At 47.1% G+C, this 18,586-nt stretch overlaps 1 protein-coding gene across 4 annotated transcripts in view; it reads left to right on the top strand.

Moving 5' to 3' along the window:
- The window catches only part of SHMT1 (serine hydroxymethyltransferase 1), a 34,922-nt gene that overhangs the window by 3,534 nt on the left and 12,802 nt on the right, over window positions 1-18,586 (top strand). For all 4 annotated transcript variants that reach the window (XM_003912432.5, XM_021928814.2, XM_009189827.3 and 1 more), the window contains 4 exons: window positions 2,787-2,901; window positions 5,348-5,493; window positions 12,736-12,851; window positions 13,530-13,690. In XM_003912432.5, coding sequence (XP_003912481.1) covers window positions 2,806-2,901; window positions 5,348-5,493; window positions 12,736-12,851; window positions 13,530-13,690 — 519 coding nt within the window. In that variant the 5' untranslated portion in view covers window positions 2,787-2,805. The remainder of the gene's footprint in view (window positions 1-2,786; window positions 2,902-5,347; window positions 5,494-12,735; window positions 12,852-13,529; window positions 13,691-18,586) is intronic.

The raw sequence follows: 18,586 nt of genomic DNA, 5'->3' as shown, positions 1-18,586 counted from the left end.
TCTGAGATGGTGTCTTGCTCTGTCACCCAAGCTGAAGTGCAGTGGCGCGGTCTGTGCTCACCGCAACCTCCGCCTCCCGGGTTTAAGTGATTCTTCTGCCTCAGCCTCCTGAGTAGCTGGAACTACAGGCGCCTGCCACCACATCCGGCCAATTTTTGTATTTTTAAGAGACAGGGTTTCGACGTGCTGGCCAGGCTGGTCTCAAACTCCTGACCTCAGGTGATCCCCCCGCCTTGGCCTCCCAAAGTGCTGGGATTACAGATGTGAGCAACTGTGCCTGGCTGTTTTTTTGTTTTGTTTTGTTTTTTGAGACAGAGTCTCATTTTGTCACCCAGGCTGGAGTGCAGTGGCGCGATCTCGGCTCACTGCAACCTCCACCTCCTGGATTCAAGCGATTCTACTGCCTCAGCCTTCCGAGTAACTGGGACTACAGGCATGGGCCGCCGCACCCAGCTAATTTTTGTATTTATAGTAGAGACTGGGTTTCACCATATTGGCCAGGCTGGTCTCAAACTCCTGACTTTGTGATCTGCCCACCTTGGCCTCCCAAAGTGCTGGGATCACAGGCATGAGCCACCGCGCTGGGCCTAATTTTTTTTTTTGAGACTGAGTCTCACTCTGTCGCCCAGGCTAGAGTGCAGTGGGGTGATCTTGGCTCACTGCAACCTCTGCCTCCTGGGTTCAAGTGATTTTCCTACCTCAGCCTCCTGCATAGCTGGGATTACAGGGGCCTGCCTCTATGCCCGTCTAATTTTTGTATTTTTAGTAGAGACGGGGTTTCGCCATGTTGGCCAGGCTAGTCTCCAACTCCTGACCTCAGGTGATCCACCCGCGTTGGCCTCCCAAAGTGCTGGGGTTACAGGCGTGAGCCACTGTGCCTGGCCGCGATATTTTACTTTTCTAACCTCGCTTATTTTTCTTTCTTTAGTTCTTTTTTTTTTTAAGAGTCCTAGACTCAGTAGCTAGGACTATAGGCCCACCCCACCATGCCCAGCTAATTTGTTTTTTTTGTAGCCATGCCCAGGCTGGTCTTGAACTTCTGGCCTCCCAAAGTGCTGGGATTACAAGTGTAAGTTGCCATGCCTGGCCCTGAGCCTCATTTTCATTATTTGAAGTATGAAATAAATTAACACATTAAAGTGTTGCTAGGATTAAAATTAGGTCCTTATATATTCAAAAATCATGTAGAGATTTTTGAGGCCCTTCTTATAGCAAAATTCCCATTTACATTTTTCTGGAGCCTGGAGAAATGTGTCCAGAGTGAGTGAATAGGTGCTATTTGCTGTACTTACATTATCATTTATAAAATACTACTGGTGATCATCCTGGAAAGATGATCCCAACTGCCTATATCCTGTTCATCATTAACTTGTGTGTCCCAAAAAATCTTTTGAAAAGTTGCTAAATAGTGAATATTTACTATGTTATGAGAGCCTGCCAGTTCAAGTCAATGATTCATCTGTTCAGTCATTTGGAAAATATTCTTTTTTTTTTTTTTTTTTTGAGACGGAGTCTTGCTCTGTGGCCAGGTTGGAGTGCAGTGGTGTGATCTCGGCTCACCGCAAGCTCCGCCTCCCAGGTTCAAGCGATTCTCCTGCTTCAGCTTCCCGAGTAGCTGGGACTACAGGTGCGTGCCACCACGTCCAGCTCATTTTTTGTATTTTTAGTAGAGACGGGGTTTCACCATGTTGGTCAGGATGGTCTCAAACTCCAGACCTCGTGATCTGCCCACCTTGGCCTCCCAAAGTGCTGCGATTACAGGTGTGAGCCACCACACCTGGCTGGAAAATATTCTTCATATATAGCGGTGTTGGGTACTGCAGGTGATTTTTTCAAAAGTAACACTCAGTCCTTACCTTCAAGGAATTTAGTTTAGTTGTGGGAGATAAGCTATACCCATGAGAAGTTTGACTGAGAGGAGGCGGAGTTGGACTGCCTGCAAGTGGGGAGGAAGGTCAGTTCTCATTTCTGAGGGAGATGAGCTGACGTCTGCAGTTCAGAAAGGAACCAGAAGTTCCACACGGTGGTTTTGCAATAGAATATGCTCATGTTTACCAAGCGATTCTGAGGGAAAGGCTAAAAAATTGTATTAGTTTAGCAACTCGATAGAACTAACAGGTTGTGATGAACTTTGATTAAATGTAATGCTGGGGCCAGGCATGGCGGCTCACGCCTGTAATCCCAGCACTTTGGGAGGCCGAGGCAGGCGGATCACTTGAGTTCAAGACCAGCCTGACCAACATGGTAAAACTCCATCTCTATGAAAAATACAGAAATTAGCCAGACATAGTGACGCACACCTGTAGTCCCAGCTACTCGGGAGGCTGAGGCAGGAGAATCACGTGAACCCAGGAGGCAGAGGTTGCAGTGAGCCAAGATCACGCCATTGCACTCCAGCCTGGGTGACAGACTGAGACTCTTGTCTCAAAAAAATAAAAATAAATAGGTGGGGCATGGTGGCTGACGCCTGTAATCCCAGCATTTTGGGAGGCCAACACGGGTGGATCACAAGGTCAGGAGATTGAGACCATCCTGGCTAACACAGTGAAACCCCATCTCTACTAAAAATACACAAAATTAGCCGGGCGTGGTGGCATGTGCCTGTAGTCAAAAGACTGAGGCAGGAGAATCGCTTGAACCTGGAAGGCGGAGATTGCAGTGAGCCGAGATCACCCCACTGCACTCCAGTCTGGGCAACAGAGCAAGACTCCATCTCAAAAATAAAAAAATAAACTAAAAAAATCAATTTAATGCTGGAAGCTACACACGTATTTCCCATTTTTTAGGCAGCTTCGAACCAGTGCAATGGAGATGCCAGTCAATGGGGCTCACAAGGATGCTGACCTGTGGTCCTCACATGACAAGATGCTGGCACAGCCCCTGAAAGACAGTGATGTTGAGGTGAGATCTGTGGAGTGTTCACAGATGTTTTTATGTTGGAGGCCTTCATTTAAATCTCTAGTTCTAACTACAAATTAATTAGGGACAGCCTTGAAATGAGTATTATCCTGCTGGATTTACAGGTGGTGGCAGACAAAATGGCTACAAATCCTTTGAGAGTAAATTTAAAGATTGTGGGTTTCTTCAAAGTGTGGAGCACTGTGCAGGGTGCTCTGGAGAAAAGCAGAGAAGGGGAGAGATCACTGACAGTTGACCCTTTCCTGACAGTTCACAAGGTATATAGATCTATCTAGACATCTGGAAACACCTTTATTTTATTTTACTTGTTTATTTATTTTTTTGAGACAGTTTCACTCTTCTTGCCCAGGCTGGAGTGCAATGGCGTGATCTTGGCTCACTGCAACCTCCACCTCCTGGGTTCAAGGGATTCTCCAGCCTCAGCCTCCTGAGTAGCTGGGATTACAGGCACCCACCACCGTGCCCGGCTTTTTTTTTTTTTTTTTTTTTGAGACATAGTCTTGCTGTGTTGCTCAGACTGGAGTGCAATGGCTCCATCTCGGCTCACTGCATGCTCTGCCTCCCAGATTCATGCCATTCTCCTGCCTTAGCCTCCCGAATGGCTGGGACTACAGGCGCCAGCCACCACGCCGGCTAATTTTTTATATTTTCTTTTTTAGTAGAGATGGGGTTTCACTGTGTTAGCCAGGATGGTCTTGACCTCCTGACCTCGTGATCCGCCCGTCTCAGCCTCCCAAAGTTCTGGGATTACAGGCATGAGCCACCACGTCGGGCCTAATTTTTGTATTTGTAGTAGAGATGGGATTTCGCCATGTTGGCCAGGATGGTCTGGAACTCCTGACTGCAGCTGGTCCACCCGCCTCGGCCTCCCAAAATGCTAGGATTACAGGCATGAGCCACCGTGCCCAGCCTTGTTTTTATGAAAGTTTTATTGAGATGTCACTCATTTGCCATACAATTTAGTGGTTTTTAGTATATTCATAGTCAATTTTAGAACATTTTTATCCCCCCAGAAAGAAACCTTGAACCCATTAGCAGTCAACCCAAACTCCCCAACCCTGGTCAATCACTCATCTACTTTCTGTCTCTATGAATTTGCTGAAATATCTTTTCTTTTCATTTTTGAGACAGGGTCTCACTGTCACTCAAGCTGGAGTGCAGTGCCGTGCTCTTGCCTCAGTTCACTGCAGCCTCTGCCCCCTGGGCTCAAGTGATCCTTCTACTTCGGCCTCCTGAGTTGCTGGGACTACAAGTGCATGCCACCACACCTGGCTGATTTTTTGTGTTTTTGGTGGAGGCAGGGTTTCACCATGCTGCCCAGGCTGGTCTTGAACTCCTGGGCTCAATCAACCTGCCTTAGTCTCCTGAAATGCTGGGATTACAGGTGTGAACCACCATGCCTGGCCTAAAGCATCTTTTCTTTTAAGGAAGAGGAATGAGGAATAAGGTTCAGGGAGGGAGAAACTTGGTGAAATGTAGGGATAAAAATAACAGGATGGTGATGTTAAAAATTAGGTGGGACGCTTAAACATAACTTTCTCTTCAGTCATTTTGTTTTTCTTTTTTTGAGATGAAGTCTCGCTCTTGTTTCCCAGGCTGGAGTGCGATGGCGCAATCTCAGCTCACTGCAACCTCCACCTCCCAGGTTCAAGCGATTCTCCTGCCTCGGCTTCCTCGTATAGCTGAGATTATAGGCGCCTGCCACCACATCCATCTAATTTTTGTATTTTTAGTAGAGACGGGGTGTCACTATGTTGGCCAGCCTGGTCTAGAACTCCTGACCACAAGTGATCCACCAGCCTCGGCCTCCCAAAGTGCTGGGATTACAGGCATGAGCCACTGTGCCCCGCCATCACTTTGTTTCTCTCTTTTTTTTTTTTTTTTTGAGATGGAGTCTCGCTCTGTCTCCAGGCTGGAGTGCAGTGGTGCAGTGGTGCAGTGGCGTGATCTCGGCTCACTGCAAGCTCCACCTTCTGGATTCATGCCATTCTCCAGCCTCAGCCTCCTGAGTAGCTGGGACTACAGGCAGCCACCACCATGCCTGGCTAATTTTTTTGTATTTTTAATAGAGACAGGGTTTCACCATGTTAACCAGGATGGTCTGGATCTCCTGACCTTGTGATCCGCCTGCCTCGGCCTCCCAAAGTGCTTGGATTACAGGTGTGAGCCACTGCGCCTGGCCCATTTTGTTTTTCTTAGTTCATTGATTAGTGCTTTCTCAGATACTAAAACCTTTGAGGAGGATTTGTTCTATTCCTTAAGTGTTATGAGAGTCCTTGATGTTATTTGGATTAAGGTCAGCTTCTGAAGGCACAATCAATATTAATGTGAAAGAGTGTCTTTTCCCTTTAGGAGGTTGTAGTTTGGATCAGAGCAAAATTTTAAACTAAAATTTCCAAATATCAAGCATCTGTTTTCTTCTCATAAGGTTTACAACATCATTAAGAAGGAGAGTAACCGGCAGCGGGTTGGATTGGAGCTGATTGCCTCGGAGAATTTCGCCAGCCGAGCAGTTTTGGAGGCCCTAGGGTCTTGCTTAAATAACAAATACTCTGAGGGGTACCCGGGCCAGAGGTATGTGAATCTCTTCAAAGGCCTGGTTCTGACACAGTCATAGGGAGTACTGAATCAGCCTAGGACCTAAACAATTTGGAAATTTCAGAAAACAGCAAGCTTCCCAACTGTAGGATTTCTGTTCCACACCTGCTCTCTGACATAACTCTTTTATTCCCAGCATGTGATAACACTGAAGAGCTCAGCGCAGGGGTACTCCGGGGCACATTTCATAGTCTTTTGGGGGCTTTCTAGAAAAATAGGCCAGTTTGTAAGGAGTATTGAGCCACTGGACTGGTGTGTGGCCTCTGTCTAGAAAAGGTCAGTGTCATCTGAGGGAGGCTGCAGAAGGTGGCCATTGCCATGTGAGTCATCGAGTCTGTATTGGAAATGGTGTGGAAGTGGAGGCTGAATCTGCAATACTGGAAGCCATTTCTGCATTATAAATGTTGGATTTACACATGCAGTGGCTTTCAGTTAACTCTTTCACCCTCAGAATTACAGTGTTATATTCGTTTTCATTTTTTGCAGTCATCAGCAGGCAAAGAAAAGAAATTACAGAATTAGACATGGCTTTTGCAAATGTGTGCATTTTTGTCCCAAAGGAAACAGAAAGAAAGGTCACCCTTGGAGAAGGAATTGCCATTCTGTCCTGAGATGCCCCTGAAGCTCTATGTAGAAGACAGAATCAAGTTGAAGGCATTGTCTTTCTCCTACTGTGAATAACTAACTTTTGCATTGTGCCTTGAAGAATTTACAATGTGTTTTCTTTCTTTCTGTCTCTCCTTTCTTTTTCCTTTCTTCTTTCAGGCTAAGGTATTTTGTTAACACCGGGTGTTTTCTTTTTTTTTTTTTTTCTTTTTGAGACATGGTGTGTCTCTCACCCAGGCTGAAGTGCGATGGTGTGATCAAGGTTGACTGCAGCCTTGGCCTCCTGAACTCAAGCCATCCTCCCACCTCAGCCTCCTGAGTCACTGGGACTATAGGCACACACCACCACACCCAGCTAATTTTTTGTAGAGACACAGAGTTTCACCATGTTGCCCAGGCTGATCTCCATCTCCTGAGCTCAAGCGATTCACCCACCTCAGCCTCCCAGAGTGCTGGGATTAGAGCTGTGAGCCACTGCACCCAGTCCACACCAGGTGTTTTCACAACTAATATTTCATTTGATTCTCACAGCAATGTATCAGGCAAGGGGTGGTGTTTTCTACATTTTTAAGAAGGGGACTGAGTGTGGTGGCTCATCCCTGTAATCTCAGTGCTTTAAGAGGCCAGGGCAGAGGATCATTTGAGGCTAGGAATTTGAGACCAGCCTGAGCAATATAGTGAGACGCTGTCTCCAAAACAAAATTTAAAAATTAGCCGGGCATGGTGGCATGCACCTGTAGTCGCAGCTACTCAAGAGACTGAGGTGGAGTACTGCTCAAGCCCAGGAGATCAAAGGCTGCAGCGAGCTTTTGATCTAGCTTTGCCAGTGCACTCCAGCTGGGGTGACAGAATGAGACCCTGTTTCTAAAGTTTAAAAAAAAAAACAAAAAACTACAACTTAAATAGAAATGTAATTACATTGTGTATTCATGTTAAAGGGCTTTTTTTTTTTTTTTTTAAGACGGAGTATCATTCTGTTGCCAGGCTGGAGTGTGGTGGCACAATCTTGGCTCACTGCAACCTCCACCTCCCAGGTTCAAGCAATTCTCCTGCCTCAGCTTCCCGAGTAGCTGGGACTACAGCTGCACGCCACCACCCCCAGCTAATTTTTTGTATTTTTAGTAGAGACGGTGTTTCACCATGTTGGCCAAGCTGGTCTCGATCTCCTGACCTTGTGATCCACCCGCCTCAGTCTCCCAAAGTGCTGGGAGTATAGGCGTGAGCCACTGCGCCCAGCCAATTAAAGGGCTCTTTTAAAAGGTAATTATTACATGTTTTCATTATCATATTTTGTTAATATAATTTAATATTAATCTATCTTTGGAACATTATTTATAATCGAAGGCAATATTTGAAAACAATAGACAAGGCATGGTGGTTTATACCTGTAATCCCAGCACTTCAGGAGGCTGAGGCAGGTGGATCACCTGAGGTCAGGAGTTCGAGACCAGCCTGGCCAACATGTCAAAACCCTGTCTCTACTAAAAATACAAAAATTAGCCAGATGTGGAGGCGCATGCCTGTAATCCCAGCTACTCTGGAGGCTGAGGTAGGAGAATTGCTTGAACTCGGGAGGCAGAGAGAGGTTGCAGTGAGCCGAGATTGCACCACTGCACTCCAGTCTGGGAGACAGAGCAATATTCCATCTCAGAAAAAAAAAAAAAGAAAACCATATTGACCTAACATTAATGACTTTGCTTGATACAAACTTAAAAACAAAGTTCTGGGCTTAAAAAAAAAAGTTACGTATGTATGAATAAATGAATGACAAGGTCTCGTTGTCTTGCCCAGGCTGGCGTGCAGTGGTGCAATCTCAACTCACTGCAGCCTCAAACTCCTGGACTCAAGCAATCCTCCTGCCTCAGCCTCTCTGTAGCTAGGACTACAGGTGCGTGCCACCACACCAGGCTAATTTTTAATAGACATGAGGTCTTGCTATGTTGCCCAGGCTGGTTTCAAACTCCTGGCCTCAAGCAGTCTTCCCACTTTAGCCTTCCATATTACTAGGATTACAAGTGTGAGCCACCACATCTGGCCTATTTATTTTATATTTATTTTTATTTTTTTGAGACGGAGTTTTGCTCTTGTTGCCCAGGGTGGAGTGCAATGGTGCGATCTCAGCTCACCACAACCTCCATCTCCTGGGTTCAAGCAATTCTCCTGCCTCAGCCTCCCCAATAGCTGGGAATACAGGTATGCACCACCACGCCTGGCTAATTTTGTATTTTTAGTAGAGATGGGGTTTCTCCATGTTGGTCAGGCTGGTCTCGAACTCCTGACCTCAGGTGATCCGCCCACCTCGGCCTCCTGAAGTACTGGGATTACAAATGTGAGCCACCACACCTGGCCTGGCCTATTTATTTTTTTTAGAGATAGGGTCTCACTCTGTTGCTCCAGCTGAAGTGCAGTGGTACAGTCAAAGCTCACTGCAATCTCCAACTCCTGGGCTCAAGTGATCCTCCCACCTCAGCCTTCCAAGTAGCTAGGACTACAGGTGCAAGCCACTATACTTAGCTCATTTTTAAAATTTTTTGTAGTGCTGAGATCTCACTATGTTGCCCAGCTGATCTTGAACTCCTGGCCTCAAGCAGTTCTCCCACCTCAGCCTTCCAAATCTCTGAGATTACAGACATGAGCCATTACATGTAATTTAATTTTTTTTTTTTTTTGAGACTGAATCTCACTGCAGTGACCAGGCTGGAGTGCAGTGGGGTGATCTCAGCTCACTGCAACCTTCACCTCCTGGATTCAAGTGATTCTCCTGCCTCAGCCTCCCGAGCAGCTGGGATTACAGGCGCCTGCCACCATTCCCAGCTGATTTTTGTATTTTTAGTAGAGACAGGGTTTCACCATATTGGCCAGGCTGGTCTTGAACTCCTGACCCCAGGTGATCTGCCCACCTCGACCTCCCAAAGTGCTGAGATAACAGGCGTGAGCCACAGTGCACAGTGCCTGGCCTGTATCTTCCTTCCTTTTTTTTTTTTTTTTTTGAGAGGGTGTCTTGCTCTATCGCCCAGGCTGGAGTGCAGTGGTGCCATCTCTGCTCACTGCAAGCTCTGCCTCCTGGGTTCACACCATTCTCCTACCTCAGCCTCTGGAGTAGCTGGGACTACAGGCACCCGCCACCACACCCGGCTAATTTTTTGTATTTTTAGTAAAGAGACTGGATTTCACCATGTTATCCAGGATGGTCTCGATCTCCTGATCTTGTGATCTGCCTGCCTCAGCCTCCCAAAGTGCTGGGATTACAGGCGTGAGCCACCGCACCCAGCCCCAGTTTTGTTTTTTTATATACAGTCTTGTTCTGTTGCCCATGCTGAACTGCAGTGGTGCAACCTTGGCACACTGCAACCTCCACCTCTCAGGCTCAACCCATCCTCCCACCTCAGCCTCCCAAGTAGCTGGGACTACAGACGTGTGCCACCATGCCCGCTCATTTTTTTGTAATTTTAATAGAGACAGGGTTTCACCATGTTGACCAGGCTGGTCTTGAACTCCTGACCTCAAACATTCTGCCTGCCTTGGCCTCCCAAAGTGCTGAGATTATAGGCATGAGTCACCATTCCTTGCCTAAAAAGATTTTTTAACAGTTTTGAAATGTATCATGGGCTGTAAAGTTTACCCATTTAAAATGTACAGTTCAATGGAAACCCCCTCTAATTGTGGTAAAATAAAAATATATATAACATATAAGGTATAGCTTCTTTCTCTTTTTTATTTTTTTGAGATGGGGTCTCACTCTGTTGCCCAGGCTGGAGTCCAGTGGCCCAATCTTGGCTCACTGTAGCCTCTGCCTCCTGGGTTCAAACGATTCTCGTGCCTCCTAAGTAGCTGGGATTATAGGCATGGTGCCACCATTTCTGGCTATTTTTTGTATTTTTAGTAGAGACAGGGTTTCACCATGTTAGTCAGGCTGGCAATTTCAACCTTTTTTTTTTTTTTGGAGACAAGGTCTTGCTCTGTTGCCCAGGCTGGAGTGCAGTAGTGCAGTCATAGCTCACTGCAGCCTGTAACTGCTGGGCTCAAGTGATCTTCCCACCTTGGCCTTTCAAAGTGCTGGTATTACAGGCATGAGTCACTGTGCCCAGCCCATTTTAACTATTTTTTAAGTGTACAGCTCAGTGACATTATGTGTATGCACATTGTTGTATAACCATCACCACCACCCATCTCCAGAACTTTTTTATCTTGCAGAAATGAAACTCTGTATCCATTAAATAATAACTTCTGCTAATCAGCATATGAGAAATGCTTGGCTGGGTGCGGTGTCTCACATATGTAATCCCAGCACTTTGGGAGGCCGAGGTGGGCAGCTCACTTGAGGCTAGGAGTTCGAGACTGGTCTAGCCAGCATGGTCAAACACTGGCTCTACTAAAAATACAAAATTTAGCCAGGCATTGTGGTGCACACCTGTAATCCCAGCTACTCAGAAGGCTGAGGTGGGAGGATTGCTTGAACCTGGGAGGTGGAGGTTTCAGTGAGCCAAGATCACGCCACTACACTCCAGCCTGGGCAACAGAGCGAGACTCTATCTCAGAAAAAAAGTACATGAGATGATGGATATGATAATTAGCTTGACTTAATCATCTCACAATGTATACATATGCCAAAATATCACATTAGGGCCAGGCGTGGTAGCTCATGTCTGTAATCCTAGCACTTTGGGAGGCCGAGGCAGGCAGATTCCCTGAGCTCAGGAGTTCAAGACCAGTCCAGGCAACGTGGTAAAACCTCGTCTCTACTAAAAATACAAAAAATTAGCTAGGCGTAATGGTGCACACCTGTAGTCTCAGCTGCTTGGGAGGCTGAGGCAGAAGAATCGCTTGAACCCAGGAGGCAGAGGTTGCAGTGAGCTGAGATCACGCCATTGCACTCCAGCCTGGGTGACAGAACAAGACTCTGTCTCAAGAAAAAAAAAAAAAAAAATTAGATGAATTTACAGTGTATAATGTGATTTTTTTAATGGGAAATTTTATGTTACATTTTTTAAAAAACAAAAAGAAATACATTTATATTTTAATTTTTAAGCTTTTTGTGACAGCCCACAATGGCTCACACCTGTAATCCTAACACTTTGAGAGCCTGAGATGGGAAGATCACTTGAGACCAGGAGTTTGAGACCAGCCTTGGCAACATAAGGAGACCCTTTCTCTGCAAAAAAGTAAAAAATTAGTTGGGTGTGGTACACATGGGCTTGTAGCCCCAACTTCTCAGGAGCCTGAGGCAGGGGAAGATTGCTTGAGCCTAGGAGTTCTAGGCTACAGTAAGCTATGATTTTACCACTGCACTCCTGCCTGGGTGACAAAACAAGACCCTGTCTCTTATTTTTTTATTTTTTATTTTTTTAAAAGAAAGCTTTTTGTGATCACAGGGTCTAAAAGCTAAAAATTATTGGTTAGGCCGTGTGCAGTGGCTCACGCCTGTAATCCCAGCACTTTGGGAGGAGGAGGCGGGCAGATAACCTGAGGTCGGGAGTTCAAGACCAGCCTGGCCAACATGGAGAAACCCTGTCTCTACTGAAAATACAAAAATTAGCCGGGCATGGTGGTGGACACCTGTAGTCCCAGCTACTCAGGAGGCTGAGGCAGGAGAATTGCTTGAACCCAGGAGGCAGAGGTTGCAGTGAGCCGAGATCACGCCACTGCACTCCAGCCTGGGCAACAGAGCGAGACTCTGTCTCAAAAAAAAAAAAAAAAAATTACTGGCTTGAACCCAGTAATTTTTAGTACTTGAGTTATCAATATAATAATAGATAATAAAAACATAAATATATGATAAATTTTGATATGCAGTTATTAAATTGAAAGTAAAATTTCATTAGAAATGCAAAAAGTCAAAAACAAAAACAAACTCTCTAGTCCTTGTTCCCCCGTCTCTGGCAGCCACCATTCTATTTTCTGCCTCTATGAACTTAACTACTTTAGGGACCTCATAAAAGTTGAATCATACAGTGCTTGTCTTTTGGTGACTGGTTTGTTTCACTTAGCATAATGTTCTCAGACTCATCCCTGTTGTATTAATAGCATGTGATAGGATTTCTTTCCTTTTTTTTCTTCCTTTTTTTTTTTTTTTTTTTTTGGAACAGGGTCTCACTCTGTTGCCCAGGCTGGAGTCCAGTGGTGTGATCACAGCTCACTGCAGCCTTTACCTCCTGGGCCCAAGTGAATCTTCCCTCCTCAGCCTCCCACATAGCTGGGACTGTGGGCACACACCACCACACCTGGCTAATTTTTGAAATTTTTTGTAGAGATGGGGGTGTTGCTATATTGTCCCGGCTGGTCTCAAACTCCTGGGCTCAAGCAATCCTTCCTTGGCCCCTCAAAGCGCTGGGATTATAGGCATGTGCCACCTCTCCCGGCCAAAACCCCCTCTTTTTATAGATGAGATACTTGCTCCAAGTTGCACAGCTGGTTTGGTCTCTTGACTCTAGATTCCAGAGGCATTGGTGGAACACTTGATCATGCCGGCTTCAGCATCTGCATGTTAACAAGCTCTTCTCGTTACTTCTCTCCACTTTAGTTTCACTGTCCCACCCCGAGCTGCTTTGGCCTCTGTGAAGCACAGATTTTCTGGGTCTGATTGGATCTAAGTCTCCTACTCTCCTCCCACAGATACTATGGCGGGACTGAGTTTATTGATGAACTGGAGACCCTCTGTCAGAAGCGAGCCCTCCAGGCCTATAAGCTGGACCCACAGTGCTGGGGGGTCAACGTCCAGCCCTACTCAGGTGATTGTCTCATCCACATGGCCTGGTGCGGCCTCATCATGTGTATCCCCCAGGGCTGACATGCACCAAGAAGCATCCTAAGAAGGACTTGCATCCTAAGAAGGACTGCCATAGGCCGGGCGCGGTTGGCTCACGCCTGTAATCCCAGCACTTTGGGAGGCAGAGGCAGGCAGGTCACCTGAGGCCGGGACTTCAAGACCACCTGACCAACATGGAGAAACCTGGTCTCTACTGAAAATACAAAAATTAGCTGGGTGTAGTGGTGCATGCCTGTAATCCCAGCTACTCAGAGGCTGAGGCAAGAGAATTGCTTGAATCTGGGAGGCAGAGGTTGCGCTAAGCCAAGATCGCGCCATTGCACGCCAGCCTGGGCAACAAGAGTGAAACTCCATCTCAAAAACAAAAAAAAAAAAAGAAGGACTGCCATAAATAAAAGATAAGCCATGCATCTCTCTGTATTGCCCTTGGGCTCCCAGCTCTGTACCCCCTCCCAGGCAGTGCCCTTTCTCTGAACTTCCCCTTTCAAGGCTGATGGTGAAGGGGCACCTCCTGGAGCTCAGGGAAGGCACGAGGCCTGTTCTTGCCACTCCTGGGTGAAGGCTTAGTGGCCAAGGTCCCGGATGCCACTTGGTACCTCGGTCAGAAATAATTGTGTCTCCTTTGGTCCACTTGTTTCAGGCTCCCCTGCAAACTTCGCTGTGTACACTGCCCTGGTGGAACCCCATGGGCGCATCATGGGCCTGGACCTGCCAGATGGGGGCCACCTGACCCATGGGTTCATGACAGACAAGAAGAAAATCTCTGCCACGTCCATCTTCTTTGAATCTATGCCCTATAAGGTAAGCATGTGTTTCTCTCCATAGCTTTTATTTCCTTGGGAAACCTCTGATGTTTGGCTCTGCCTGTAGGGATAAGTTTGGTTTATATGTCACTACAGGAAGTCCCCACCTTGCACCATTTTTCATTTCCCTGCCGTGGGGACTCCTCAGGTTTTCAGGACCTGCTGGGGCAGCTGGGATGGAGAGACAAGGGTCTGAGCTGAGGCCATAGGGAAACCAGTGAGGGAGGCAACTACTGAGGAGAGTTCAGGTGCGGCAGGGGCAGTGGTAACTGCTGGGAATAACAACCCTGGGGAATAGCAACCAGGTCACTACAGTTGGACCCCAGCAACAGCCACCACCTCCACAGCTCTGCCCTCGCCTGGTGACATCTCTGCTCAGAGCCCCTGTGGGTCAGCAGCAGCATAAGGATGCAGTAGCTGCAGGGATGGCAGCATCCTCGGCTCCAGCACCAAAACCAGCAGCCCTGTGCCATCCACAGCAACAGTCCTCCATGGCCATGTTAGGGCCAGCCCCTGCCTGTGTATAGCGGCTACAGAGGAACAGTGGTTTGACTTAGGACGTTCAACCTCAGGATAGTGCAAAAGTGACATGCATTCAATAGCTATACTTCAAGCTCCCATACATCCGTTCTGCTTTTCACTGTCAGTACAGTATTCAGTAGATTACGTGAGATAGTCAGCACCGTGTTATAAAATAAGCTTTGTGTTTGACTCTCTTGCCCGGTGTAGGGTACCACAGTGTTCTCAGCATGTTTAAGGTAGGCCAGGCTAGATTGTGACGTTGGATAGGTTAGGTGTATCACATGCATTTTTGACTTTATGATATTTTCAGCTTAACGATGAGTTTATTGGAATGTAACCCCATAAGTTGAGGAGCACCTGTACAGTTCAGGTGTACACCCCATTGCCATTGCCACCCCACTGCAAATACCTGATAACACAGCCAGCCCAGCAGTGGAACCAGCACCCTCAGAACCAGTGCCAAGGGCTGCCTCTAGGGTGTGCAGGGCCCCAGGCAAATACTTGTTTAGCATGGGACCCTGTCTGTATAAACACTTGGGTCAAAAAATGCATGTAAGATGCGTGGGCTCATTCAGGCATGGTGATTTATCTATAAAGATAAAGGATCATGGGGAGAAGAGGTAACTTGCTTATTCTTTTAGTGTCCAGTGTTGGTGATTCTTTCTAGTGTCCAGGAACCATCTTTTCATGTTCTTTATTAATAAATGTGCCATTCCTGCTTAGTTTCATGTTTGTTACCGTGAAAAAAGGCAGCAGTGCATCTTTCTCCTTGGCTGGCATTGCATGGTCTTGGGTGCATGCTGTGTGTACTCGGCCTTTGTCTCAGTGCTGGTGATTGTACGTGTGCTCTTTTTTGCAGTCATGTCTTTTCACAGAACGCCTAGGTGTTTGCAGTCACATCTCCTCACTGGCCAAGGCCAGCCTTGAAGCTAGATTTTGAAACATGTCACAATAGTTAACAAAACACTTTGCCTTGGCTGGGCTCAGTGGCTCACGCCTGTAATCCCAGCACTTTGGGAAGCTGAGACAGGCATATCACCTGAGGTCAGGAGTTTGAGACCAGCCTGGCCAACATGTTGAAACCCTGTCTCTACTAAAAATCCAAAAAATTACCCGGACATGGTGATGCACACCCGTGGTTCCAGCGACTCAGGAGGCCAAGGCAGGATAATTGCTTGAACGTGGGGCGTGGAGGTTGCAGTGAGCCAAGATGGCTCCATTGCACTCCAGAGTGGGCGACAAGAGTGAAACTCCATCTCAAAAAAAAAAGGCCGGGTGCAGTTGCTCACACTTACTATCCCAGCACTTTGGGAGGCTGAGGCAGGTGGATCATGAGGTCAGGAGTTCGAGACCAATCTGGCCAACACAGGTTGAAACCCCGTCTCTACTAAAAATACAGGGTGGCGCGCTCCTGTAATCTCACACTTTGGGAGGCCGAGGTGGGGGGAATCATCCGAGGTCAGGAGTTCGAGACCAGCCCGGCCAACATGGCAAAACCCTGTCTCTACTAAAAATACAAAAATTAGCTGGGCTTGGTGGCACACACCTGTAGTCCCAGCTACTCAGGCGGCTGAGGCAGGAGGACCACTTGAACCTGGGAGGCGGAGGTTGCAGTGAGCCAAGACTGCACCAGTGCACTCCAGCCTGGGTAACAGAGCGAGGCTCCATCTTCAAAAAAAAAAAAAAAAATCTGCATCCCGCACCCAGTTCCCTCCAGCCACCCCCTGTCTTTGATGTACATTGTTCAGGCTGCAGTCCTGTGGGCGCAGTGAGGGGACGCACCTCAGGATGGGCGTGGAGAGGTGGGACCTGGGACCCTGGTCAGTTTGGGCAGCAGGAGGTGCAGCTCACCCACTGGGGGGTGATTTGAGTCCTGCCCTCGGTGGGCAGGAGGAGACAGACCTTACTGGCATTTACCAGCAGCCAGAGGCAGCTCACTTCCACCCCACTGGGCTACAGAGTTGGAGGTCAGGGGGTGTCCTAGGGCCACTGCCCTGCCCAGCCTGCACCAGACCACCTGCCTCCACCTTTAGCCCCCGCCCCGCTCCACAGCAGGAGCCCCACACAGGGCCAAGCAACAGCAACACTAACCTTCTATTTTGTGTTTTTGGCCCATCCCCACTGTGACTGGAGAATTCCTCCCTGTCCCTGGTCCTGAGTGACTACTGGGGTCTCCTTATCCTCTGTGCACTGTGGACCCCATCTGCAGTTTATTATAAATGCCTGCGAATTCTTCTAGGAATTGTTCTGTTGTCTCACTCTCAAGATTAAAAAAAGGAAATAAAAACCTTTGAAAAATCTATTAAAAGGGGAGAAAGCAGCACAGACTTTTTTTTTTTTTTTTTTTAATTGTGGCTACACAAAAAATTGTATTATCATGTCCGTTTTTTTTTATCTTTTTTTTTTTTTTTCCTTTTTGTGGAGAACAAGGTCTCCCTGTGTTGCCCAGGCGAGTCTCACACTCCTGGACTCAAGCTATCCTCCTGCTTCTGCCTCCCTAAGAGCTGGGATTACAGGCGTGAGCCACTGCGCCTGGTGAATTATGTCCATTTTTACTGGAGGTCAGCCGTTGATATTTCATTTCATAAAACAGTTTCTTTGCCAAATTCAGGTGACTGAGAAAGAACCACACCCTTGAAGCAAAACACAGAAAACAAAACCACAAATCATCTTTCCACTTGACTTTCTCGATGAGGTCTTGGTTCCCGAAACCTTGCGGCCAAGCTTCTGTAGTTGGGTTGGATTGTAAGTGCCTTTTTTGTTTGGAAAGAGGGACCACCAATCCTGAAACCTTTCACTCCAGATGTGCTGGTAGTTTCTGAGGGGGTCACCAAGGTAAGAGGAAGGAAGGTTGGGGCAGGGCCTTCAGAAGAGGGAGCCTCTCTGTCTCCTCTTTCCTGAGGCTTCTCAGATCCCAGAGCCCAGTTTTTCCTGTGGTGCACTCCATGCTCTGCTGGCTATGTGTGCCTCCCTGTGACTTTTTTTTTTTTTTTTTTGAGACAGCATCTGGCTTTGTCTCCCAGGCTGGAGTGAAGTGGCTCTATGTCAGTTCACTGCAACCTCTGCTTCCCGGACTCAAGCGATCTTCCCTCTTCAGTTCCCAAGTAGCTGGGACTAGAGACGCATGCCACCATGCCTGGCTAATTTTTGTATTTTTTGTGGAGATGAGGTTTTGCCATGTTGCCAGGCTGGTCTTGGACTCCTGGGCTCAGCCAGAGCCTAACTCAGCCTCCCAAAGTGCTGGTATTACAGGCATGAGCCACCGCATCCAGCTGACCCTTTTTTTTTTTTTTTTTTTTTTTGAGACAGTTTCACTCTTGTCACCCAGGCTAGAGTGCAGTGGCACGATCTCAGCTCACTGCAACCTCTGCCTCCTGGGTTTAAGCAATTCTTCTCCCTTAGCTTCCCAAGTCGCTGGGACTGCAGGTGTGCACCACCATGCCTGGCTAATTTTGTGTTTTTAGTAGAGGCAGAGTTCCACCATGTTGGCCAGGCTGGTCTCGAGCTCCTGACCTCAGGTGATCTGCCCCGCTCAGCCTCCCAAAGTGCTGGGATTACAGACGTGAGCCACCACGCCCGGCTGACCCATATGTTTATAGAAGTTTAATAAAATGAACTTCCTAAGAGATGTGTTTCCAAAAAAGAAAAATAAATTATTTTAAATTTTACATTGAGGTCTACAATCTGTCTGGAATTGACTTCTTTTTTTTTTTTTTAACAAATTATATATAATTAAGGGATGCACAGTGATGTTATGATTTGTATACACAGTGCAGAATTATTGAATCAAGTTAACCAACATATCCCACTCCTTAAATATTTATTATTTTTCTTCCTGTCTAATTGCAACTTTGTACCCTTTGCTCAGTATCTCTCCATTGTCTGCCACCCTTCAATGACTGGTAACCACATTCTACCTTGCTTCTGTGAGTTCGTTTGTTTTATTTATTTATTTAATTTAATTTATTTCTTTTGAGACGGAGTCTCGCTTTGTCACCCAGGCTAGAGTGCAGTGGCGCCATCTCGACTCACAGCAACCTCCACCTCCTAGGTTCAAGTGATTCTCCTGCCTCAGCCTCCTGAGTAGCTGGGATTACAGGCATGTGCCACCATGCCTGGCTAATTTTTGTATGTTTAGTAGAGACGGGGTTTCACCATGTTGGCCAGGCTGGTCTCGAACACCTGTCCTCAGGTAATCCACCTGCCTTGGCCTCCCAAAGTGCTGGAACTGCAGGTGTGAGCCACCGCGCTCAGCAGTTCAGTTGTTTTAGATTTCACATAGAAGTAAGATCACACGGCCAGGTGCAGTGGCTCACACCTGTAATCTCAGCAGTTTGGGAGGTCGAAGTGGGAGGATCACTTGAGTCCAGGA

The sequence above is a fragment of the Papio anubis genome, chromosome 17, assembly GCF_008728515.1.
Source record: "Papio anubis isolate 15944 chromosome 17, Panubis1.0, whole genome shotgun sequence".
Classification (NCBI taxonomy): Eukaryota; Metazoa; Chordata; class Mammalia; order Primates; family Cercopithecidae; genus Papio; species Papio anubis.
The sequence above is the reverse complement of the archived record's forward strand: the minus strand, read 5'-3'. Positions and strand labels throughout refer to the sequence as shown.